Source organism: Glycine soja, chromosome 11 (assembly GCF_004193775.1).
Source record: "Glycine soja cultivar W05 chromosome 11, ASM419377v2, whole genome shotgun sequence".
Lineage (NCBI taxonomy): Eukaryota > Viridiplantae > Streptophyta > Magnoliopsida > Fabales > Fabaceae > Glycine > Glycine soja.
The window spans coordinates 47,939,677-47,967,367 of NC_041012.1; the positions used below are offsets into that span (position 1 = coordinate 47,939,677).

The 27,691-nt window shown below is 29.5% G+C and overlaps 3 protein-coding genes and 1 pseudogene across 4 annotated transcripts; 3 read left to right on the forward strand and 1 right to left on the reverse strand.

The window, feature by feature from the left end:
* Nucleotides 1-1,055: 1,055 nt before the first annotated feature.
* LOC114375972 (syntaxin-132-like) lies at nt 1,056-8,267 on the reverse strand. 2 transcript variants are annotated; one of them, XM_028333852.1, is made up of 13 exons: nt 8,079-8,267; nt 7,420-7,533; nt 7,114-7,170; nt 6,991-7,039; nt 6,323-6,411; nt 6,148-6,221; nt 6,021-6,063; nt 5,877-5,937; nt 5,703-5,728; nt 5,536-5,613; nt 5,226-5,306; nt 5,075-5,140; nt 1,056-1,411 (listed from the first exon to the last, which is right to left on the reverse strand). In XM_028333852.1, the coding sequence occupies exons 1-13, from the start codon at nt 8,094-8,096 to the stop codon at nt 1,250-1,252; spliced, it is 918 nt and encodes a 305-aa protein (XP_028189653.1). In that variant the 5' UTR covers nt 8,097-8,267; the 3' UTR covers nt 1,056-1,249. The 2 variants fall into 2 exon arrangements, with proteins under 2 accessions (XP_028189653.1, XP_028189652.1); XM_028333851.1 differs by lacking the exon at nt 1,056-1,411 and adding an exon at nt 4,506-4,967.
* Nucleotides 8,268-11,587: 3,320 nt separating this feature from the next.
* LOC114373372 lies at nt 11,588-14,430 on the forward strand (annotated as a pseudogene).
* A 2,623-nt stretch (nt 14,431-17,053) lies between these two features.
* On the forward strand, nt 17,054-17,581 carry LOC114373373. The gene has a single exon (XM_028330842.1). It carries the CDS (start codon nt 17,054-17,056, stop codon nt 17,579-17,581), a length of 528 nt encoding a protein of 175 aa, XP_028186643.1.
* Nucleotides 17,582-20,455: 2,874 nt separating this feature from the next.
* On the forward strand, nt 20,456-21,190 carry LOC114373374 (late embryogenesis abundant protein At1g64065-like). Its single transcript, XM_028330843.1, has 2 exons — nt 20,456-20,903; nt 21,117-21,190. Exons 1-2 carry the CDS (start codon nt 20,456-20,458, stop codon nt 21,188-21,190), a joined length of 522 nt encoding a protein of 173 aa, XP_028186644.1.
* The last annotated feature ends 6,501 nt before the right edge of the window (nt 21,191-27,691 follow it).

Here is a 27,691-nt window from a genome sequence, read left to right on the forward strand (position 1 = left end):
GAAAAATAATTTAACAGTTAGAAAGAAGGCAGGTTCAATTTCAAGACATTAAACCATTCTCAGCTTTAGAAGTCATAAGAACATATCTTTCCTTGTTTGGATAACTCATCAAAGTTTGGTATTTAAGTAGGAGATTAAGCTCTTTTAAATTGGGCTTGTCTCTAAATTGAATAGGTAACGATGTCTTCATTTATTAATCTAAAGTGCATCATGAACTTTATCTACTTAAATTTAAGGGTGTGTACATCCTTATTTGTTCATTTAGAGACAAACTTTAGAGGGGGTTTCTACTGTAACGAAGCTACAGAGATTTCAAAGATGGAAAAGGCTTTCTTCATCTCTCGATGACAGAAACATGAAGTCCATGGGAAGTTCTTAAGTTAGGCTTAGCAACTATAAAAAAGAAACAGCCAGTATTAACTATTAAGTAGGGGATTATTATCTGTTGGTCTGGCTTTGTACTTGTCTCTAAGCTAGCTTATGTTCAAGCCCATGAGGCTACTCTATCTTTGACATCAGTTACCAATTAACAAGTTAGGAGCAATGATGATATAACAGAGCTTCCCTTCTCCGCCCTAAAGAAGCTCCACCACTAAGCCATAGTGTTTCAAAACAGTAAATGATGACCATAAGATTTATTCCATCAACTTGTAAGTTGTTGTACTTATTGTCTATGTAGTATGAAATTTTGGCATGTATTCAACCTGATCATGCTGAAGCATCGCTGTTTATACAATGACTAATTTGACAGAATTCAAGCTTACCTCAAATGTTTGCATACTCAGCTTTTGAATGCATTACCCATGCTTTAATTCTCCTGTAATCATATCAATAATTTGCTTACACAGGAAGAAGAATAATGCTAGTCATATACACTTCTCACACATCACCTCAATTACTTATAATTGACTAATTGAGCAACTAATAAGTCAATAATATACCCTTTAACATTGTGTAAGTGGCATTATTCACGAAAAAATTCATGGACTAAAAGCTCGAAAGTATATGATAGCCATTGTTAAAAAAGTAAATATTTCCTTTCATGATTCAGAGAGTAAAAGAAATAGTGGACAACTTATGCATTAGCCGTGCAAACGCACACTAAAAGCTAGTTTGACAATGTGGAAGTACTAGAATAAAAGTCACGCTACTGTAACAACTGAAAATGTTCATGCATATAAAAATATAATTAAATGGAAATATCTATGTTTCTTTTGTTCTCTAAATGTAAATCACTTTCCTCTTCTGGTCACTTCTTCCATGGTTTCAAAACAGAGAGTACGATAATGATGGCAATGACGAGGATCAATATAATGGAAATCATCATGCATTTCCTTGACTTCTTTTGCAAACTTTTTGCAGTTTGTAGAGCGTCGTTTCCCAGTCTCACATGATCAGTTGCGTTTGTCACCTGTCCATTACAGAATCCCATTTTAAAAAGACAAGATGAGATTAGTCGTCCGAAGTAGTAAATATTTGCACGGTAATCGAGCAATTCTTTCGGCAATTGACGCAATTATTACATGATTTTGCCCAAACAACTTGAACAAACATACAGATGATACTAGGACACATTATTTACACAAATATACTTGCAAAATAATGTTTTTGAAGTTCTTAAGTAAATCTGTTAAAAAAACATTTAAAATAAAATGCTTAACACTTTTATGCATGATTTATAGATAATATTTTCTTAAAAAAATATGGAAAAAAATAGATATATTAATTGAGGTACAAGGGTACCACCAGGCACCAACCCATATACAAAGATAAAAACATGACCCCCCCCCCCCCCCCCCAATTTATAGATAATAATGAGAGGAATGATTTTCTAAACAAGTAAAACGAAGTTTGTCATAAGTAGTCAAGACAGTCAGTACTCACTTAAACAAATAGTCATAATTCTTTTAAGCAACTGAATAAATTTTAGATTTTTCTGCTATTTATTTAAATTATTCATACTAAACATACATGACCTAGTACTACATTATCCTAAAGCAAAGTTTTCCGTACGATAATTTTAGGAAGTATGCTATTGCGTTGATTTTTATGAAATATTTTTAAGATGCATGTATTTGAAAAAATATAACATTAATAAATGGCATATACATACAGTATCAAATACAAATGTTTGGAAATTGATGTTCAGATAATAGAAATCTTATCCTACTTGAGATGAAACAGTAGAGGACAAGAGTATAATCTCGAAAATGTATGACAAATATAATGAATTGCAAGGTTATATTTAATGACCCATGGTAAAATCTTGAGGTACCAATGTAAAATTTAGGCTTGTTTAGTCTTTGCAGAGAAAAAAAGAATATATCTAAAGTAAAAATTGTTAATAATTTGAGCTTTTTTATTTTCTAAATATGTAATGATTTATAACCTTTTAATGCTTAAATGTGACTAACACTCGATAAGACATGAAATGAAATAATAAAAAAAATAGAGGCATGAAATGAAATAAATAAAAAATAGAGGGAAAAAACATGAGTGAAAAATAGAGCAAAAATATGGTCAAAATGTGTTTTTTAATAAATATGAGTAAATTATACTAAATTGTAAAATTTATTGAGATTTCACACAAGCCCATGCAACAATTTCTCATATAGGAATATACAGTGCAATGTTTTCAAACAATTAAGGAATATTAGTATAATGTATAAATGATGTCAATGTAATATTTTTTAAACAATTAAGAAATTAGTGGAAGGATGAAGAAAGGAGATCAAGAGAAAATTGAGAACTTAAGAAGTTAATATAATTTACTCTTAATAAAATTTAAGACAAAATGAAGTGAAAAAAAGGTTTTTCTTGTTTTGATAAGTAGATAAGAGTGAAGGTCTGACGTAAGAAAAAGCGGTTCCTCAAAATGTTTTTCAAATTAAAAGTTTATAATTTTTTATACTATATAAAATATAATTAAAAATAAAATAAAAACAAGGGTTCCTCATTATATTCCCTCACACTGTAGGGAAGTTTTTAACCAAGTAAGGCCCTCCCACTCTTCCCTCCCTTCCCCATCCTTCCACAAACCTCCCTTCCTACCCTAGTCGAAACATGATGATATGTTTAGATTTGTAGTGGAGCGTCCAAAAGTATAGTTGAGAGTAAAATTAATTTGAAATTATTGTTACCCTAAAATTTTATCTTAAAACTCAAGTTTTGGAGAAGCAAGACTTAAAATTATGTTTAGTTACCCTTTAAAAGTATGTCTTAAATTTTTGTAAAATTTAATCCAAATATAAATATATGTATAACTTAAAGACAGAAAGCAGGATACCGTGGGAAAATACCCCATTTCACCTTCTACTTGTGAGTATAGACAACTGTTCCCCATTTCACCTTCTACTTATGACTATAGAACCCATGTCTTCTTTCATATTATGCTTTGGTTCTTTCTCCTTCTCTAAGCAGGATAAAAAAAAGGAGGTCTATCTTATCCTTATATAAATAAAGATTTTAATTATTCTCAAAACCTCAATATATTTTACTCAAAAGCATCTAAAAAAGGGGACAAAATAGTAAAATAATCATGTTAACACCTTCTCAAATTAATAACTCTCTGAATAAATGCATTATAAATAGATGCATTTTCTTTTGACATTGAAATAAATAAAGTACATTGATAAGCACGTCAATGCCTAAATAATACTAATAATATTATTGTTTTCACAACAATAAGAGCAAATTACAGTAATATCTCCTAAGATTTGTTAGTATAAGATTTAAAGGGATGTCAGTATAATATTTTCAAACATATAAGATGTCGGTGTAATGATTTCAAACTTAAAGGAAGGTTAGTGTAGGAAACTTAAAAAGAGTGGGACTATCTGTAATTACATGTAACCTCATAGAGTGTTGTTGTAATTTATTTTGATAATTATAATATTATAATAATGATAAGATGATGATGATGAACATAAACATGGCATTCTACAAGGAATTGGGGTAAGGAATAAGATGAATGCGTGTGAATGTTTGGAATTATAGAAGTTAAAAGAATAAAAAGTAAAAATTTCTAAAAAAAGGAAAAATAAAAGTTGGTGAATTGAAGGACCGAAGATATTAGAAAGTGAACCTTTATGTTTCAAATACCTATAGAAGGACTGACATTATGTGTACCAAAAGATCACCACAAATATTTCCATAGGGATGAACAGATTTATATGCATCTAAATTCTAGGGCCTAACCAACGATATTACACGATCCATGGTAAATTGGAATTGTTCATCACTACTCACATTTATACAAAGGTTATGTATGCTAATAAGATTGTTTGGACAACCTTTTTTTTTTTGGTAAACTGCCGACCAATAGATTAAATCAGGAATGAGAAAATGAGAACTAGAAGGTGAGAATGGATGTTCTCTGAGGATGTGTGAGCCCAAAGCCCACCACAACCTGGGCCTAAAACAGTAAATTAAGAAAAATGGAAGAGAACTTGAGAAGAAGGTACTTTCTTTCCAAGAACATCAATGCAAGATTTGCAACAAGCAAATAACATAAAAAACAGTTTCTTAGAATATTATAGAATAGTACAAGGAAATATGAAACCCTGATAAACTTTTGAAGGCTACAAAGAATATGAATTTTTATCGTGAGGCACGCCAATGTACAGTCAGAAATCAGTAACACCACACAAAACAAGCATCTCAATCATACAAAATAAAAGCTTAAAAAAAAATCCTTCTCTAAGATGTCCGGTTGACACACATGCATAAATTGCATATGCTTTCGCAACCAAGTCAACTCTTATGATTATGGACAAAAGGTAAAGGGGCCACACTCAAGCACCCTAGCTACTCTTCCAAGGTTTGAGAACACCCACAACTATGATAGCTACTATAATCAACAGTATAATGATGGCAATGCACATCCATTTTCGAGAGTTCTTCTGGAGTTTCTTAGCATTTTGAAGTGCAGATGTCCCTCTCTGGACATGATCGACTGCATTGTTGACCTGAACAAGCCTCTCATTAACGCAAATCAAACTAAATGTGCTCTGCATTCTACATACACATGCATACAAACAGAAAACCAAGGGTGTGTGAGTGAGAGTGAACAAACCTGACTTTCAATGTTGTCTAAAATTTCTCCTTGAGCATCAACTAAGACTGCCATGTCAAGGTAAATCTGAAATAATAAAATAGGATTAGACCTGCTATCATTTTATCAACTGAATTAAATATTTAAGACTAAGATCTTCGCGCAAGCAAACCTGGTGTAAATCAAGAAGTTTTTTCTCAATTTCTTTTACAGCATCATGTCTCTCCTGAATTTCTTCTACTGTGTTTACAATCTGCAAAAACCCAGATTTTCTTAATAAACTTTTGCATGAAGAAAAGTTTAATTCTCCACACAAGCAAATCATAACTACCATAATCATGGATTAATGTTTGACTAAGCCTCCGCTTCCCCCTTCTTTTCAGGAAAAGAGGAAGACAGATAGACAGAAAAAATAACATAATGTGTTGTTCATTTTTCAAAAGGAAAAGATAAGTTCCAGTAAAATTTCACAAACCAAGTACCTGTCCTCGGCCTGCTTCTAGAATTGCTCTCTGGAAGATTTGCTCACTGTTTCCAGTTTCTATCAGGCGATCAATTGTCTAACACAGTCATTAAATGGCCAATTACAACAAAATTTATATGTACTGGATATCTCATCTCAAGTCACAAACTCAAGAGTTAAGCTCACCTCATCATCTGGCCTAGTTCCCGTAACTGTAAAATTAAATCAAGTAATAAAAAAGTGAAGATGATCCAACTTATACTTTCTAATAGATAACTTTATAGTAATAAAAGAAAAAAAAACCCTCAGTACTGCCACAGTGCAACACAGTTAACTCTATCGGGGCTGAAGTGTTCAAACCTGTAATAACTCTTCTCTCCACAACCTCACGATATTCATCTTGTATTCTTTGTCTAAGAGTCTAAAACATAACACATTGATGAGAAGATAGACATAAACTTGAAAAAACAGCTTCTGGTTTTAGGTGTTAAAAACTAAACATACCTGGAACTCTGTCATGAGATCCTTGAATTTTTTAGTCAAGGCACTGTGGTTTCAAGGAATAGTCTATATTAAGCTTTCTGGATCATTTTATCAAGTACAATAATAAAGATATGTACTACCAACTTACTTTGTCATATTCATTCTTGCTCTGTCAACACCTGTTCCCTTCTCACATCCAGGCTTTTGTCTATTGGATAGGTTCTGCACACAACATGTCTTAATTAAATAATTTTCATATTCATCTGAAATTTTATAACAAATTGACATCTACTAAAAACAATATTCAGCCAGTAGCTCAATACATCTCTGCTTATAGCCTCTATTTTTGTTTTGACCCCATGTGCAATCTTTCCAACTTCATCAATATCTTTCTCCATCCTCTTCTTGATAGCTGAAAGTAATGTCACAGGTTTATTAGTCTTATAAAGAGTGTTAAGTTTTGGTCACATATAATGTCAGAACCAAAGGCGGTATATTAAAAATATATGTGTGTGTGTGAGTGTGAAGCTATATTTATATAACTCATCATTGTTGCTAGCAATACAATTGTCATGTGTCTATCTGGCTATAACAGCCCAACACACCACAGTTAATATATTGTCAGCACCTATACCAGAAAATCTACAACCAAATTCAAAATGGATGATTTCAACTAAAACATAACATTGCATTGTAACACACCTTTGATGGCAGATGCTTTAGTAACAGATTCAATTCCTTGTTCTAAGAGTATTAAATTTTACTCACATATAATGTCAGTATCAAATGCTATGCATTAGTAAAAATTAAATGTGAAACATAAATATTTATATCTCATCATTGTTGCCAGCAACAAGACCATTGTCATGTCTGGCTATAACTGCCCAACAGAACCAGTTTAATACATCGTCAGCACCTATACCAGAAAATGTTGCAACCAAATTCTAAACAGACAACTTCAATTAAAACATAACATAGCATTGTAACACACCTTTCATGGAAGATGCTTTTGTGACAGCTTTGGATTCCTCATTAGCTTCCTGCAAAAAGTACACTTAGTTTATAGACTAGACCTTGCTGCTAAAAAGTAACAAATGATGAAGATAATGGATACCTTTAGCTTTTGAAGTAGCACGGAAAGCTTATCGATTTGTTTATCAGCCTCATGGATCTAATAATGAAACAAAGAATATCAGTAAATGTAGGATATCAACTAAAATATTGAACAAACTACATGAAGAAAGAGTTGATGACGAAAACAGCTAAACTTCTCAGTTCTATTATCCCCTTAGACTAACAATATCTTTTAATTACCGTCCTATTCTAAAATAATATTCACACAATCACAAACCATAAAATACCTATGGTAAAATACTAAAATTCACATTTAAATTTTTTAAATTGCAAGGACATTGTGTACCTGTTTATTAAAAGCTTCCATTCCCATATCGGAGTTGCTTCTCGGAACCTGTCCCATTTCAATATCACTTTGTCTAGAAGGCTGGCCATTACTAGCCTCGCCAACAAATGAATCCTGCAAGAAAGAATTTCAAACAATAATTTAAAAAAGAAAAAGAAAAACAAAACCATCCTTACACTTCGATCTTATAAGATACTAACAACATTGTACTAAACTTAACCCTCGTCAAATTAACAGTTACAAAACAAAAAGAAAAACAGCAAAATCACTATCAGAAAAATTCCAAACACAAAAAATTATGCCACAAGCATAACAACAACCTGAAATCTAACTGGGGATTAACTGTGATCTGAGTTAAAGCAAGACACCACCTTTAGGAAATTTTCCACTATCAATTGCGATTCAGCGATGAACTGAATTTTATGGCTTAAAATATCAGAACACGATGAATCCAATTCGTAAGCCACTACAATTCAAGGCTAAAAATTGGGCACCTCTTAATGTTGATTTTTTTATTATAAAAAAAACACAGTATGAATCTGACACTAGATGGCAGAAAATTGGAACAAAAAACAGAAAGTACAGCAACAGAACCACAAGACCCAGTGATCAAAATCGAATTTTGGCATCGAAAGAGGGAATTGCAGATATCAACTTACAGTGAGAAGGTCGTTCATCTCGAATTATCAAATCAAACTGAGGGAGAGAGAGAGAGGTGTCCAAAGCAGACACTAAAACGGCAACAAAGGTTGTGTCTTTGGCCGGCGAAACGACAACGAAGCAAGGCAAGACAACCCACAAACTCCCACAATGCTTTTTTATTTTCTTCAAAAATATTAAATGCTTCCATTTCATTGTTGAGATTGTCCGTTATTTATTTTTTAATTTGTTATCATTACATGAATCATCAATGTTCTTTAGGAAAGCTTTTGAGACTATACAAAGTAGATAATTTAGGAGAGTATTCGATTAGAATTTAAAATGATTTTAAGAGTTTTTATTTATAAAAAAATCTGATGATATTTAATCAGATCTTTTAAATAATGTAAATAAGTTTAGATGTTTTAAATAATATAAATAAGTTTTGTGATATTTAATTAATAATTTTAAGATTTTTTTAAGGAAGATAATAAAATATGGTAATATATAATTAGAATTTTTTATAATTTATAAAAAATATCTTGGTATTTAAAAAATATAAATTTTGATAAATTATTTTTAAAAAATATTTCATCTGACTTCGTAGTATAAAATATCTATTAAACAATTTTATTAAGATTTTTTTTTCAGATTTTATCATACTTTTTCTTTTTTATTGGTCATTAAATTTTATTTTTTATGCATATTTTCTTTTTTTTTAACATTCTTGAAGATGTGCGTGTTATATATTTAAAATAAAAAATATTAAATATACTTTTTTTCTCTGTATTTTTTTATTTTTTAAATTAAATTAATATTTATCTTATATATTAAGATTAATCATATTTTTTTTATAGAGATTATGTTTATCACATACTCAATACAATACTCTCTCTCTCTGTTGTTGATATAAGGATTTTGCTTATAGATATAATATATAAATGTTACTTTAAATATTTTTTGAGTTTTAAGATTTACCTTCACAAAGTTAATTCTAGAGATTTAATTTATTTAAACTTTTAAATATAAAAAAATTATAATATTATTTATTCACATATTATTATATTAGGAAGTGTATTGAATCTTATAATAATTATTTTAAAAGTTATATATAAAATAATTTTTAATTGATTGATAATATAAAAAATATTAATAACCCATGATTAAACTCATTATTTATTAGTATTAGCTTTGTTTATATTTCATTGTTTTATTATGTTTCATTTTATTTTTATTATCATTTTATACTAAAAATTAAAATCAATACTGTTTTATAAAATAACAAAATTTATAAAAATGTAGATATTAAAAAGATCCGTCCATATAATTTCGAAGAATAAGTTGAATATTTTTATTCTAGAAATTTCTATCCAAAAATCTTTCTTGCATTCGTCCATTGTTATTTTAAAGAAAGAATGAATGCATATATAATTACAAATTAGCAATTGGTTTTATTTTAAAAAAAAATAAATAATTTGCTTTAGGTTACTAGGACAGTTGCGACTTGGGGGAGGATTGAAGTAGTAGAGTTACCAATAGATATGGACTTGACTAATTGACTAGGTCCATCGTGGCTTTTGGACTAACCTTAAACCTCTGTGATGTAATGAGGTGATTTGAATAATGGACTCCTCTATGATTATTCTGCACCTTTCATTTTAGTTTGAAAATATTAAATTACTCTTAATGAGTTTAGCTAGTACTTTCTTTTCCAATTCTAACACCTTTCTCCTTAAGAATTCATTCAACCGGCGAGGTACCTTCCACCCACGACAACTCCTCTCCCTCCCACAATGGTTCTTATTCTTCACATGACGGCCACTCCTTATCTTACATCACCTCTTTCCCCTGTCACCCTTCTCATGATGCCACAACTCTTGTTCTTATAGATGTTCCATACTTCTAGAATAAGTGTTTTATAAAAATAAAAAATAATTTACGTCTTTCTAAATTTTATAATAATAATAAAAAATTTAAAAATATGTGTTTCATCATAATAAAAAATAACTTATGGAATGTCTATTCCATAACAGTAAAATTTATAATGGTTAAAAATAAAAATATTTTATTTATTTCATAAAGTTTATTTTGAAATTCAATCTATATTTTTGAAATGATCATTCTATAAAGTTATTATATAACTTTTGGAATTGTGTCTCCGAAATAATGGTTGAAAATAAAATAAAAATTTTAAAATTTTCATTCCAAAAGATAAAACATCATGTTCTAAATTATATTTTTACCTTTAATGATGACCCACAAAAAAAAGGGATAACATTTTACAGTGTTGTGATGAGAAGAAATTGTTGTTTCATATGAAGGAGGTATGTCGAAAAAGTAATTCACACAAATTAAAAAATATTAAAGATGGAAAAGAATAATTCAATCTATTCAAATAGAAATGGGAAGTACAGGATAAATATATCATAGTGTAGGATTCAAATCCCTATAATGAGCATCACTTATACTATTTGTAATATATGTTGGCTCCATTGTTTCCCAAGGGATTCTTATATGTTTTCTTTTTCTTTCTTCCTTTTTTGAAAAATTAGCATTCAATTTTTTTATAACAAAAATCAACAACATATTTGATTTGACTTTTACTTGTGAGTTTTCAAAGATTTGACGTATGATATATTGATATCATTAGAGAAATATATTTAAGTAGTAAAGGGTATTCCTTTTGTGAAAGGAAGGAATAAAGAAAGTGATAACATTTATGTAATATATGTTGCACTTTACGGATTCGACTCTTATGGAGTGAGGAGATGCAATTTAGAGAATAAACTACATTCACAATCATTCATTATAAAATAAACTATATACATAACAAAATCTAAACTTAATTACAATCTTAATCATTGATTTTCTAATTAACAATTATTATACTTTATTATTCTCTAAAATTCAAGCCCCATCTACCGTTAATTTTCTAATTAATGATTATTATTGTTTTTTATTCTTTAAAATGCAATTCATTACACCGATATCTTTATATCGAGCAACCCACAATTTTAGTATCCAAAAATGCATAGCACAATTAGTTCTTGAAGGTGTAATGTCAATCACATTAGTTCAATTTTTTTTAAAAAAATGTGATTTAAGTAATAATATAATATTCTCATAATATAATATTAACATATATTTTTTTATCAGTAAAGGTTGAATATATCAGAAGTAGAATTTACAACACTCAGAAACCAAAATAAAAGTAAGTGACTAAGTTTATTTAGGGATTTAGATGAAATTTCTTTAGGGAATAATGTGATAATTTTATACACTTTCATGGTTTACTGATCCTATTTATGGAATATATCTTATACACTAGAAACTCAAAACTAAACGTGCTAATTTTCATCTGAAGCTGACTGCTAAAACCCAGGACATTATTGACCGAGTAAAAACAGAATCGATAAAAAAGAAATATTACCACTCCATCCGTGTTGTGTGTACGTACGTTCCTGAGTTCGTGCAACTAGAAGCAATTAGTATCAATTAAGAAGTGCAAGTCTCTCTCGAACACCCGTAAATGGAAAACGTAGTGTTTGCAGCACAGTGTGGAATGGGGATAAGAATCACGCTTCAGTTTCAAGAAAGGTATAATTTACAGCGTGAAATGTTGGGAATGGGTGTGGTGGGAGCAAGGAAGACAAGAACGAGGTGTTGGACTGGTGTTGAAAGCTGCAACTGCTGAATCCGAGGTAAACCATATTTTTCTCTTTCTCTTTTTCACTCGTAGCATAGCAGGTAACCAATTACTAACGGCCGGATTAAGAAACCAAAAAATATTGTTTTGTATATGTGAACTCCAATTTCATCATAGTAACCTAAATTCTGCTCATAATATAAATTCAGACACAAATTCCTACATATTCCAGGGATCACTTGATTAGATGTTATGTACCAGCGTATGTGATGCTCCCAGTAAGTCATAAAATTAACCTAGCAATTCTGTCTACGTATTCATTCCAAGTGTGAATGTGATGATTAATGTTGCTGTCAGGTGGGAGTTATTACAAATGACAATGTCTTACGTACAAGACAAATTAAAGTAGTACTAGCTAGAGAACCAACTAAGGGAGCTACATGCAGCAGGTGTTGATGGTGTTACTGTTGATGTGTGGTGGGGTATAGTACAATCCAAGGGACCTTGTCAGTATGATTGGTTCAAGATTTCAAATTGAAATTACAAGCTAAAAATGTCATTCCACCAATGTGGAGGGAATGTGGGAGATTCTGTTTTCATCCCGCTCCCAAAATGGGTACTTGAAATTGGAGAATCAGAGCCTGATGATATCTTTTACACCTACCAAGGAGGTATCAGGAATAAGGAATGTATATCCCTAAGTGTGGACAACAAACGTTTGTTTCATGGGCGAACTCCCATTGATGATTCAATCTGCAGTTTTGTTTCTTGACGCTAAAGTTGACCTTTTCTCATTTGATGATACAGATGTACACCGATTACATGATGAGCTTCAGAGATAATATGAAAGATTTTCTTGAATCTATACTCATAATAGACATTGAAGTAGGACTTGGCCCTGCTGGAGAACTAGGATATCCCTCCCAATCACGAAATCTTGGGTGGAAATTTCCTGGAATTGGAGAATTTCAGGTGAGTTTGGAGCCTTTGTCAGCTATTTTTGCATTGGCTATATCACTGAAAAACAAATAATGTTTACACTTGAAGGTATATATTCAATACTCATTTCAATATCAAACCTTCTAATTCTCAAACTTATTAACATATGTCTGAAATCTTGTAGTACTATGACAAATATCTCAAAGCTGAATGGGATCTTCCAAATAATGCCGGGGAATGGAATGACACACCTGAATCTACAAAAAATTTCAGATTAGGGGGAACTTATCAAGCAAAGAAAGGGAATTTTTTTCTGACATGGTATTCCAACAAGTTGCTGACCCATGGTGATGAGATCCTGGATGAAGCAAACAATGTATTCCTAGGTTACATTGTGAAGTTAGCAGCAAAAGTAAACTCTTAATGCATGCGGTAAATTAGCTTTCTTCTAGTAGCAGATGATATATCTAATTTTACAAATAAAATTAATAATAAATATTTTCGTTAAATTTATTATTTATTAAAAACTAGATCTTTAAATAATTGTGTCCCTTTTAATATAAATCTGGATCCATCCGTGTAACTCATTACAATTGTGTAAGAAACAAAATAAGTTAAAAAATAACTATTATTTTAATTTTTCATTGTAATATTAATTATTTTTTAATTATATTTATTATAAATTAATTATGTATAACAAAATTTATAAATAAATTAATAATAATATAAGATTAATATCATATAATTTTCATTCTCTTTCATATATTTATTTTTTTTGTTATGCTATTTTTTGTTTTCCCCGTGCATGTTTGTGGATTATTCTTGTCTTTGCTTCCGCCACCGTTTGTGGTCATCATAGTAGGAATAGTCAAACAAATGCATTTTTGTGTAATGCTTGATTTTTTACTGGCGTCCAAAGAAATAGTGGCCAAATTAGGTATCAAACAAGGATATGGTCATGTAACTTAATTTTTTTTGACAGAATCTGATCATGTAACTTGATAACCATAAATACGGATTTTCTTTTGTTGGTGTGTTGTGTTTCTCAAAATTAAGAGTCAAGTGGATTTCGAGCTAATATTTATTTTGATTACATACGAATTGAATCAAGATAAATTCAATTTATATCCATTTAATCACACACACTATATAATTCAACAGAATCACAACTTTACATACGAGCATTGAATTTTCCATCCCTCAATACCCAGGCAGAATCAGAAGCCATGGCTAATAAAGGCCTCAAATTTTGTTTGATCGTGTCTCTACTCTTCTTGATCATTGTTACCATTGTGATTGTGACCTTGTTTTTCACCGTCTTTAAACCCAAGGATCCTAACATCACTGTCCACCCTATTGGCCTCGAACACTTTGACTTTTCCCTTTTACCCAATATCACCGCGAATGTGAGTTTAGGCATGGTGATCACTATAGAGAATCCAAATTATGGAAGCTTCGAGTTCACAAACTCGATTGGTTACATCAATTTTCATGATACTGTTGTAGGCGAAGTTCCAATTGGGGCAGAGTTGGTTCCAGCGCATGGCCAGATTAATGTGAACACTTGGGCAAATTTTATGGTAGCGAAGTTAATCAGTGTTCCCAAATTTTGGTCAGATGTTCTAAGTGGAACTTTGAATTTCACATCAACATCTTCACTGCCTGGGATAGCTCGCATGTTCAAGATTTTCAAATTGAAGGCCACGGCCTATAGCTCATGTAACATCTCTCTTAGAATAGTCCCTAGGAATGTTGATACCAAATGCATATCCAAAATCAAGCTTTGATTGTTTAGGGGTCTGGTTTTTTTACACATGTGCTGTAGTAGCCTTGTGCTTTTTAATTGATTTATAACTGTTGTTTTGTTTATGATGTTGCTTAGGAATTTGTATGGGCGTATATGTTTTATGTTTTGTTTGGATTAGAGAATATGCGAGTAGTACGGTCATATAAGGAGAAAAGAGTAGTTTAGGAGCTAATTGTATGAGTTATTTACAAATTATAAATTAAGATGAAAAATTTATCGATTCTCACTTTTCAACCTGGGTGTTTGAATATGTTGCATTTTTCTTGATAATTTCTCCCGGAGTTGTAGCTTATGTTAAGAGGTATATATAATGTTATTCTTTAAATCTTATTTATTTTGCTCCTCCACTCATTTTCTCTCTTCTCTATAATCCCTCCGCAGAATTTTTAAGTAACCAGTGAGAAACATAAATATAAACATTGAATTATCATATTATTCTAAAATAAATTTATTATCACAAAAGAAATAATTGAATTTTTTAGTATAAATTGTTAAAATACTTTATCATGATATATATATATATATATATATATATATATATATATATATATAAATCATTGTGATTTGTTCTGAGCTAGTAGATTTCATCCCTATATTTAATAAATATAACTCAATTGATAATATATATTAAATTTATGAATACAAATTTGATCTCGTAAAATATATTCTTACAAAAGGATAAATTATTTAAGTATGATTAAATTTTAAAGGAACTAAGTTCTTGGAGATACTTTGGGATCCTAAGGTGGAACCAAATAATGCATTAGTTATGATTGTTAAAATTTATGAATACAAATTTGATCTCGTAAAATATATTCTTACAAAAGGATAAATTATTTAAGTATGATTAAATTTTAAAGGAACTAAGTTCTTGGAGATACTTTAGGATCCTAAGGTGGAACCAAATAATCCATTAGTTATGATTGTTAAAATAATAGATTCTGTTAATATATAAATGAAAGTTATAATATATTTTTTTTAAATCACATGTATTCTCACTAAAAATAATATTATTCAAGTCATATATAATCATTATTAATATTAATATGTTTATTTTTAAATTTTTTTATCATGATATCCCAATAATTGTTGGGATCTAATTTAAATATTATTGATTTTGTTTGATTATCTTTTTGGTAGATAAAAAGCTTAGATAAATTAAGTCTCGAGATTCATTGGATTAGACAATCTTAAGGTTCAGAAGATAAATTTGGATTATATTTGATAAAATTAATTTATTAAATGATAATTTTTTTGTAAAATTGATGGTTGAATTAGTTAAAAAAAAGTATAAAATAATATAAAAGTAATAAAAGTATAAATTATTTTAAAAGAATAATAAGAAAATTTGATAAATATATTAAGAATAAAAAAATAAATCTCTATTATTTTCAAATCTATTTAACTAGATAACGTGTTGTATGATTAGATAACACTTTTTTTATCTGAAAAAATTGACCCAAACTAAATCTTAAATATTATTGATTTTCTTGGGTACACTAAATACTATTGATTTGAGTCTATTCAGTTACATCATGCCAAATCATTTTGATATTAAAATTTAAAAGCATTTAAAGATATACTAAAAACATATTACGAGAGTGGAATTTAGTCAATTTATCCTTGATGAGAGGAGGATGTTCAAATACACATGAATGTGAGAGAAGGGGGAGAGAAGAGACGTGAAGAAAGAAAAATATTATTACACGTTTGTATATACAGGGGAATTTTTTTTATTTTTTTTGCTGAATAATATAAATTTTGATATATTATTTTTTTTACTTATTGACAATTTTAAAAAATATTAAAATTTAATTTTGAAAAAGAGATAAAATATTTTTTGGTACACAAAATGATAAATGATGATAGATCGAAAAGAATATACGATCAAATATATAATGTATAAAATAATGCACATACAAATTATTGAAGAAAAAATATAAAAAATTTGTAAAAATGAACGTACAAAATGGGAATCTTACTTTCTAAATTATACACTTTAATTTAGAATGCAGGGGATAGATTTTACGTAATACTACAAGTAAAAATAATGTAAAGCATTGTTCGAGTCACTCCAAAATCCGATAACTATTTATAGTAAAATTAATTTAATGCTGTGCTATATTTTGTTTTTCCAGTGCACTGCATGTTTGTGATTTTTCCTGTCTTTGCTTCCACAACCGTTTGCGATAATCATAGTAGATTAGTAGTAATAGACTAATAGTCAAACAAATGCACTTTTGTATTATGCTTAATTTTGTAGTGGCGTGCAAAGTAACTAGTGGCTAAATGAGATATCAAAAACGGATAATGTAACGTTTTTTGGTTTTTTTGAGAAGACGGATAATGTAACCTGATGACCCATAATACGGATTTCATTTGTTTTTGCGTTGTTTTTTCAAATTACAAGTCAAGTGTTACCGTTTTGAGCTAATATTTATTTTGATAAATGTCCAGCAACTGAACCAAGATCTCCCTTAAACAAATCTATCTATATAATCGAACAGAATCACAATTTTCCATATAAACATTGATTTTTTTTTCATCCCTCATCATCAATCAGAAACCTTATGGCTTCTAGAGGCCTAAAAATTTGCTTAGCCATGTCTCTTCTCTTCTTGATCATTGTTGCTATTGTGATTGTTGCATTGTTTTTTACCATCTTTAGACCCAAGGATCCTAACATCATTGTCCACCCCGTTGGCTTCGAAAACTTTAACCCTTCCCTCTTAACCAATGTGACCGCGAATGTGAGCCTCGGCATGCTTATCACTATCGAGAATTCAAACTATGAAAACTTTGAGTACCCAAATGCCACTGGTTATATCAAATTCCATGACACCGTTGTGGGCCAAGTTCCAATTGTGGGAGAGTTGGTCCCACCGCGAAGCCAGATTAATGTGAACACTTCGGCAAATTTCATGGTAGCAAAGTTAATCAATGACCCCAATTTTTTGTCAGATTTTCTAAGTGGAATTGTGAATTTCACATCAACAGCTTCACTGCCCGGGAAAGCGCATATGCTAAAGATTATCAAATTCAAGGCCACAGTTTATAGCTCGTGTGACATCTCTCTTAATATAACCTCTAGGAATGTTGATTCCAAATGCATATCCAAGATCAAGCTTTGATTGTTTCTAGGTTGGGATTTTCCGCAGATTTCTTAGTAGCCTTGTTCTTTTTAATTGATTGATAACTGTTTTTGTTGTTGTTTCTTTTACCGTAATTATTATGGGCATATACGTTTTCTTTAGCAATGGCAAATATGCAAGTAATAATATAGTCATACAAGAAGAAAAAAAAAAGTTTTAATTTATGAGTTATTTACAAATTAAGCTGGAAATTTTCTCACCATTCAATCGGGTATGTATGTATGTATGTTGCGATGTTACTTTACCACTTACGATATTGCGGCACGAATCATGGGCAATTTGTTGGATAAGAAAAGTAGGGTTACAATTTGTTTGACACCAGATGATTTTCAGTCAAGATATTCAGTTAAACAGATCGGTTTAAAAAGCATATAAAGATATATTATATGTATATGTATAGTAGTAGTGAATTTTTTTTTTTTAAATGGACAATTTAACAAGTTATAATTGAATATCATAGCATGTTAAGAAAATGAAATCCTCCATCACTTCCCCAAGGAGAATAGTATGGGTAAAACATGAAAGTGAATGTGAGAATAAAGAGTGAAAAGAGTAGAGACCTAAGAAAGCAAATAGTTTATATATTGTTATTTTTATTTATAGGCTATATTAATTATTGATAACTAACAGAGATAGTTTAACTGAATATTTTATAAATATGGATAATTTATATTTCATATATTGTTATGTTTAATATTCTTGATAACTTATTTTTAAAAAAAGATTCAATTCAAGTTAGAAATAAATATATTTTAAAAAATAGATTAAAAGAGATAAGAAGTTATTTTAAATTGTTAAGTTTATGTTAAAACATATCAAATGCATGTCAAGAGTATGTTAGAAATGGGGTTATAACATTCAATCAAAACGTGTTAAATTATCCATTAAAAAAAAAACTTGTTAAACTGTTTAGTTTTTTAAAACTGCTCAGTTGATATTAAAGCATAAAAATATTAGGAGCATATTTAAATTTTGAAGATAAAATATATATTAAAACTAGTTTAAAAATTGATCAAACATAAACTATATGCACATGAAAATAAGTTTAAAAATGCTAAAATAAAATCATATATATCAAATAGGTTAATTTGGTTCAAAACAAACTTATAAACAAGTCAACATCAACTTATAAATTAGGAGAGCTTTTTGTTTCAATTTCATGTCATGTTCTTCTACTTCCAAAAATACGAGGGTATATATATATATATACTCATGTTTATGAAAAATTATTCGTAAGTATATTGTATTTTTTGGAAGGTTATGTCTTTTCATGTTTCAAGCAAACTATATTCCAATGAAGAGGGTGAATATATGATATTCCCATGGAATAAAGTTTTTTTTTTTTACAATAATTACCTATTTCCATTACATTTTTTTTTACTTTTACCTTTTTTAATTAAATAAAAAAATTCTACAAAAAATACCAACAAAACATGTTTGTGAGAATAATATCCCTAGCCATAATATTTCCAATTAAAAATTTGATTCATAAGAATGCAAAATTATATTGTGGGAAACATTTGTTTCATGGAAACTTATTGGATTATCAAGCAACGTGAAGATGAGAATATGTATTATCATGTTTGTTAGAATATAGTAAAAAAATATTCTAACACATAACTCATTTCAAGGGATTTATAATGTATATGTTTATTGATCTCCTTATTCTCATGTAAAGGGATGAGAATCTTACATTTTAATTGAAATATTTAAATAACTTTTCATTTTCTTCTTATTCAACTTGATTTATTTATTTAATTAATATTTTATTTTTAAATCAAAATTTCCAAGAATTAAAAGCATGTACCAAATATTTTTGATAAAAATAATATTTTCAATAATAGCATTCTTAGAGTATCTCCAATAAGAGTGTTTATATGAGTTGTTTAAATCTAAACAATGTTGTTTAACTTTTGTTCTCACTGAGGTTGATGTTGCTTGTATAAGTATTGTTGTTTAACAAATTTATATCATAAATATAATATTTTTCAAGTATTATAGGACTCAAAAAATTAAATTAATCACTCAATTTAATAACTTTAGCATTATAGTGAATTTCATGTAAAGTATTTAAATATATGTAAAATTATAATATTCATTAAATAATGATAAGCAATCCATTTAAATAATTATACATTTTAGATGTGCTTAGGAATATTATTCTAAAGAATATAATTAAATATGTAAAACAAATTAAAGTAACTTACCACTCCTTACCTAATTCAAATAAAAATGGCTATAAAAAATGAAAAGCATTAATGCTAGTGATTCCAAAATCCCATAACTTATAAAATCAATTTAATGCGGCCATTTTTTTCCAGCGAAGTTAGTGGATTATTCGATCCTCTATAAAAAAAAGTTTGAGGATTTTATTTGCTGTTGCTTTGCTTCAGCCACCGTTTGTGGTGATCATAGTAGTATTAGTCAAACAAATAATTTTTTGTGTTATGCTTAATTTTGTATTGGCGCGGAAAGTAACTAGTAGTGGCCAAATTAGATATCAAACAAAGGATCATATACCCATAATACGTATTTTCATTTGTTCGTGCGCCGTGATTCTCAAATTAGGAGTCAAGTACTAATGTTTTGTTTTGTTTCATGCCAATACTGAATCAAGAAAAATTCAATTCCAAAATCTCCCTGTATCAAATCTATATATACCAATATTCAAGTACTCACTAGTCACAACGAGCACATTTAATCCAACAGAATCACAGGGCTTTGGTCAACAAAATTAGCCTCATCAATATCATTTCATACATTACATATATCTCAAACTTTAATTATAGTTAAATTTCCTATATCTTCAATTTTTTTACCCCCTCAATACCCACTTACCCAGAACCAGAAACCATGGCTTCTAGAGGCCTAAAAATTTGCTTGGCTGTGTCTCTACTCTTGTTGATCATTTTTACAATTGCAATTGTGACCTTATTTATGACCATCTTTAAGCCCAAAAATCCTGAAATCACTGTCCACCCTGTTGGTCTAGAAGACTTTCAATCTTCCTTTTCACCCAATTTGACCCTAAATGTGACTCTAGGCATGATAATTACTATAAGAAATCCAAACTATGGAAGCTTCCAGTACATAAACTCCACTAGTTATGTGAAATTTCATGATACCGTGGTAGCTGAAGTTCCAATTGAAGCAGAGTTAGTCCCAGCACGTAGCCAAATTAATGTGAACACTTCAGCAGATTTTATGGTAGCAAAGTTAATCAATGATCCTAATTTTTTGTCAGATGTTCTAGGTGGAACTTTGAATTTCACATCAACAATTGCACTTCCTGGGAAAGCCCGTATGCTCAATATTATCAAATTGAAGGCCACGTCCTATAGCACATGTGACATCTCTGTTAATATAAGTTCTAGGAATGTTGATACCAATTGCAAGTCCAAAATCAAGCTTTAATTGTTTCGAGCCAGGATTTTCAGCACATGTACCAGTAGCCTCGTTATTCTTTTTAATTGATTGATAACTGCTGTTTTGTTTATGTTGTTGTTGTTTACAGGAACTACATTTGTATTGGAGTATATATATGCCTTCTTTGGCATTAAAGAATATGCCGGTATCATGTACAAGTAGTAAAATATTATAGTTTCAAGAGATGTAATTTTTTTTTGGATATTTTAAAAGTCGCATGTCTTATATTGATTGATTTAACATTCATTCAGGTGTTTATATATTAACTTGTTTTAAAGAGTTTTCAAACAAGCAAGTAAAGAAAGTGGGTTTATAACTGGGCCGTTTGGGCCTAAGGCAACACAATTCCTTTAATATTGGGCTTGGAAGAATTTTTATTTAAGGTTTAATAAATTATTTTGGAAGAATTTTTTTACCAAGTCTTATCCGTAAAATTTGAGTTGGTATGGCCTCAATGTTCACTAATCTTATAGAGCATGTACTATGATTTGCCCTCCTAAAAATGTTAGTAACACAATTTTTAATATATTGTTTTTTATTTGTTGAAATTTATCAAATATTATAAATTTTGATGAATCCCATAATTCATTTAATGATTCTCTTTCTTATATTTTGTAATTTTCAATAAAAAAATTCTTTCTCTTTCTAAATTCTTATGTTGTCATCTGACTAATTTTTTTATTTCTCATTTTACTAAGAAATAGTTGTTATATTTTGGTAGAGTTACATATATTACACAAGTCTTTTAAGACAATATTAACACAAATCTCAGGTAAATTTGTTTGTAATCTTCAGCTACACAAATACAATAGACAATTGCATGAATTGTTTACAAATTAAGCTAGAAAATTTTAAATTTCTCACCTCTCAATTTGGTTTCTATAATATATATATATAGCATTATTCTTGATAATTTCATAAGAATTTCTAGTCTATATACTAACTAGGGCACTTTAACACTTGTGATGCATGACGGCACTAATCATAGGCTACAATTTGGGCGTAGAAGCATGAAGAATGTTGCACATGGCTAGGCTAAGACACGATCCACATGTTAATTCATAGAAACTTCCCCACTTTGTTGTCTTCAATTACCTACCACGGTTACAAACATTAATTAGAGGGGTGCACTAGATACTAAAGATTAAAATATTAGAGTTGGCCAATTGTGACATATACAAATGAAGAAATAATCAAACCCAAAAGTGGACATGTGGTCCAAATCCCGAAGCTTAAGCTCCCCTTTCGCCGTCCAGAAAGATACGTGATAAGTTAGATTGGATATTGTTCTCATAATAATATTCCTAAAAAGTTGTTCAGTTTATGCAGAGGTTGTTAGTTGCCGGCCATTTTCATATACAATCACAGAGAATTTCAGCAGGAACAAATATACATGGAGTAACATTCCTTGTCCTCCAAATTATGAAAGTAGTAAAGACTATTATTTTTTTTATAAAAAAAAAGGGGGAGTGATGCAAGTAACAAGAGAAAAGGGTAACTTTATTTATCCACATGAAATTTAGATAAGACAGAACACATTATTTTACATATTTGTTGAATCCTGTTGTGAGTTCATGACATGGACAAATCGTAGGCCCGTTTGTTTAGAATTTTATAAAGGTTGTTATTTTCAACTTTTTACAAAGCATTATTTTGAATTTTTTTCTTAAAATTATATAATTATTGTAAATGTTTAAATATATCTTTCAATGGTAGAATTTCATTTGAAAAAGCGTTTAAATAAACGAGTTTATAATAATTTAGGAATACTTAATTTTTATTTTTTGATCAGCCTGACTACTTAATTTATTTATTCAAATATTTCTTTAAGGTTTAAAACATCAAACTTTGAAATATATATTGTTATTTTATTTTAAATGAGAGAATTATTCATTGAGTTTTTTTAACATATATGATTTTTTCTTTTACAAAATCTAATAACAAATAATTTTTGGTTAATAAACCTAAGACTTGAACTTTAATGACTTTACTCTTAAGTCTGTTTTGATGTCACCTATTTTTTATTCTTCCATCCTTTTAATTAAGCAACCAAAGAAAGGAAGAGAACGTGATTTTACAATTTTGTCTTTCCCCCGTCCTTCTTCGTTGTTTCTCTCATAGTGTAAAGTTATTTTTTATCACTTGTTTTTTCTTTCTTCTCATTTGTTAACACATAAGTTGTTGTTGGATCAAGTGATAGTGGATTTTATTAAATAAAATCCAATGTTTGAATCTTAAAAATAATATATATATATATATATATATATATATATATATATATATAATTGAAAGGAAAAAATTTTATAAAAATGATTATCAGATCCTTCGACAGAAATTAATAATCAACAAAATAAGTAAATATTTTATACTAATTACATGATTTAAAAAAATAATATTGCATGCTATTTGAACAAAAAATAAACATAATTATCAAATAAGTAAATATACTTATCATCAATGGAAATTAGATGACCTTTTTTACATCTATTATAAACCGTGTTCACAACAAAATCCGTTTATTAAATTTTAGTATGCATGAATTATGCGCACATATATGATCCTATACAATAAAAAAATAATGTTACCATGTTGGTAACCTATATAAACAAATCAACTGAAAACTGTCATATGAGGCTGATAAATCAAATTATGACATCTGAGTACCATTTGTCTTGTATTAGTTCTTCCAAAATCGCATTATAGAGAAAGTTCAACGTAAGAAGCATATAAACTTGTCAGTTGTACCAACTTGCGTTTCACTCTGTTTCAATTCACGGGGCCTAAATCACTATGACTTTATTCTTGTCGTGGAGGCACAGGAGAAACATGTTTCTACAAAAATCAATACAGTACACATCACCAAGCAATACAAAACTACATTTACACAAGCGAATGTGACTAGGTTAAGTGTGTGTGAGAGGATAGCACATGATGCTAATTATTGTCCAGTTACTTGGTGGGGGGACCATAGTTTGAAAACGAATATGTTTCTTTTTTGGGTAGCCAAATGGTTCATTCACTTGTTGGTTTGGCTTTCTAAGCACTTGGATGAACATAGACCGAAAATTACGCAGATATCATACCTTACCGAATATAGCAAATTCAGAACCGTGGATTTACATATTTTGAGAAAAGTAGTAGTAGTAGAATACTAGAACGCTTAATTTATAAGGTCAACTTGTTGGGGGTAACTTGGGGGTTGCTTATACATTAATTTTTGTGAAAGACACAGATATTACACAAATAAGCAATCCAAGACGTGAGTTGTAAATATTTTATTCGTTTTTTGAGGGTCAGAGACAATAAGCAATGCTCTATTTAGCGGGGCAATGTAAATTAAGTAACTACGGAACGTTGCTCTGACACGAGATATATATATTTTTGCTATTTTTTGACAAGTCCGTATCGTTTTCTAACATATATACTTGCTAGTTTGTTGAAATTTTTCGGGGGTTAATTAATATGGGAAATTGTTTCCTAGGATTCATATACGTAAATTTATGCACTTTCATTTTTATTAAACTTCCTTAGCACTCAATTTGGAACCACTGAAATATGGAAATAGATCACGGACGAAAAAATCCAAAAACAAATCCTTCTTCCATTTGTATTTGATACTATTTCTGGAAGGAAGGAATCGTAAGAAAGTAAATGGGGTTCACTACTTTTTTAATCCATTCATTTTGGATGAAAAGGAGAAAAATTAGAAGGGGTATTCAAATGTACTAGTACAATCATACATTAAATTTCCGCTGATAACCATACTCCTTCGTTTTTGCCATAACAGTACGTAATTTAGATAAGATCTAAGATGTTTACTACGTGACCATCTTGAAACAGAATTTTGTTGACCTAGTTACCATACGTATACCTCTAGTGGCCTAAGAGTCACCTTCCCTCCCCGGCCCCTACAAATAAATAAGCAAGTCTCCATCGGGTTGTAGTCTGTAGGGTACCTAGAACAAGTTGAAACGATTTCCATATTCAATTCAAAATTGTTGAATTAATGCATGTATAACTAGACCAAAAGAAAATTAAAAGAATATAATGTCATTCATGCTTTCAATTCTATTTTTATATTTTGCGTGGTAATTAATTAGGTAAAGCCACTACTGAAACAACTCTAAATCATTACACTTCAAATCACGCAAGTTTTGTGTCAGCTTGCATAGATACATTGGAACAAAAAAGCATTATAATGTCAGTACTGCAGTGAAGAGATTGATGTTGGAGGATGATGGGAGTGATAATTGATCGCCATAGTGCTCATAACTGATCGATTATTGTAGAATGTATGTTATAAAAGGTGAAGATGAATCCTATAGTTGTCTGGTTTTGGCTTTGAGTTGGACATTTGATCTACCACCCCATAACATAAATCACATCATTAGTGGCAGTTAAGTATTTGACTGGTTACCAAATCAGTGATGTAAACCAGTTTTTGTTAAGATTAAATAATTAGTTGTTTGTTCAAAATAGCGGTTGTACCAATATTACGTTAATTGATTTGAATAGAATTGAACTTAATTAAATTTCCTAAGTCTGAGCTTATGATGAAAAAACATATATAATTAAAGAAAATCCTAGTACAAGTGACAAATAAGATTTTATAACAGAAATTAGGTATTAGCAAATATAATGAATATTTCATGTCTATAACATAGGAATAAAACAAAACTAGGGGTAAGTTTATCCAAAAATAGACGCTTATGCAATATTTGACATCAATGCATTATATTTATCTTTTTCTTTATCCATTATCAGTCCAATCCAACCTTATGATGTGCAAAACTTTGATTATGCCATGGCATGCAATTATATAGAGATCGTTGTCAACAGTTTCGCCCATTTGTATTATTGCTTTGTGATGGAGACAGGCAAAGCTTATATACAAAGCATATATGAATCTGTTGAATTGAGCTTCAGCATTGAATGGCACATTGATTTATTTGGAAGCTTTGAACCATAACTTGATTTGACCAAATGCGAACCTGTACATAGTGGCAACATTTTTTTTCGTACAAGATTACAAGTATTTTCGACCCGATATCGGGAGAGAGAATTCCTCGTATAAGCATCATTCCCGTGTACGTGCATAGGTTAGCTATAAATGAGAAATATTGCTCATGCAAAGTAAACTAAATTTTATTTCTTTATGCACTCATCAACAAAAAGCTTGGTCATTATTATAGCATGGGGGTAAATTAAAAGAGGTGTAAGAAACAAGATGTAATCGTTTATGATTGTATCAATCTACGTACGTAGCTATCAAGTTCAAAGATTAATTTCATTGAGTTTTACTATTATCAAATGCATAATAGAAAATACCTAATAATAATAATAATAATATTAATAGTTTACGTAAAAGAACAATTAAATATGCTAGAGAGGGTGAAAGACAATATTATCATTATATATACGGACTATGGAGTGTTAAGTGTTTTTAAGTTCTGTGCTCCTTCCGTGCTTACCTGTTCTAAATGCTAGAGCACATGGAGGGGTCTTTGTTGCAGCCGTTTCAGAATATTCTTTATTAAATGAATGGCCAGATGGATGGAGGTAGGAGACGAAACTAGATATTTTTAAATCTACCCATCGAATTGTTTTTCCCTTTTGAATAATTTTGATATGTTATATACTAGTATAAATTAAAGACTTTCGAGGGTACAAGGAAGCCTGCATATCTATCTTTCGTGGTTCAGTGTTCTGATTTTCTTCTCTGCTAGAGTAGGTATCATATCATATTACTAAACAATAAAGTATTACAGTAATAATAATTAGTATGTTTGGCAGAACAAATATATTAGATGTTTGCCTTGAGCTTGTCAATTAACAAATGATACGAAAGTCTCAAAAGGAGACTAATGTTCCAGGGAATCAGACAACAAGTTTATAGAATATATGTAACATTCAGGTTTAATTAATTTGCTACCACACACCTATATACGGGCGTGTATATTTTTATGTACATCTTTCTATGTTTGTTTAACCTTCAAAAAGAACTATTTCTTTCTTATAAATTAGAATATGAAACTTTTTTTAAAAAAATAACACTCTTGCTCTTTCCAATCTCTTTTATATAAAACATCTTAATATTTTTATTTTTATTTATTTTCTTTTAAATATGTATTTGACACATTATTTTCATAACTAGCAAAACATACATCTCTTAACCATATCAAATTATCCTCTTTTTATCTTTTATTATATACTTGACTTTTTTAATTGTACTAATATCTCTTCACGTACTCTTTTTTTTATCTTTATTTGGCATTTTATATGAGAAGAGTGTAAGTAATTTAAAAAATAATAATTGGGATATTTTTTTCATATACTAACTTAAAGAAAAGGTGATGTTATATTTTCCTAATGTACCTCACTTCATTTAAGATTATGATGACATTATATACTTTTAGAAATTAGAAAAAAAAAACAATTAGTACAAATGAAATTTCATCAAAACCACACGGCTATAATTTGTGGTAAATCACTCTTTATATATTTTTAATTTTTTAGATTAATATTTATTTTTAAAAAATGTCATTTATCTTCCAACAAAATTTATTTTATATTTTAGGAATAATTAAGATTTAAATTTTGAAATACTTTGCTAAAAGATACATGCCGCTAACTGTTATTGGTCATTAATGAAATTATTTTTAA

Coding starts and splice junctions, on each gene's coding strand:
- LOC114375972 (XM_028333851.1), bottom strand. Junction 6,222..6,322: donor TAGAGGCTATAAGCAGAGAT/GTATTGAGCTAC, acceptor TGTTGTGTGCAG/AACCTATCCAATAGACAAAA. Junction 4,968..5,074: donor TAGACAACATTGAAAGTCAG/GTTTGTTCACTC, acceptor AGGCTTGTTCAG/GTCAACAATGCAGTCGATCA.
- LOC114373373 (XM_028330842.1), top strand. CDS start 17,054: ATGTCTCTTCTCTTCTTGATCATTGTTGCTATTGTGATTGTTGCATTG.
- LOC114373374 (XM_028330843.1), top strand. CDS start 20,456: ATGGCTTCTAGAGGCCTAAAAATTTGCTTGGCTGTGTCTCTACTCTTG. Junction 20,904..21,116: donor TGCACTTCCTGGGAAAGCCC/GTATGCTCAATA, acceptor TGTTGTTTACAG/GAACTACATTTGTATTGGAG.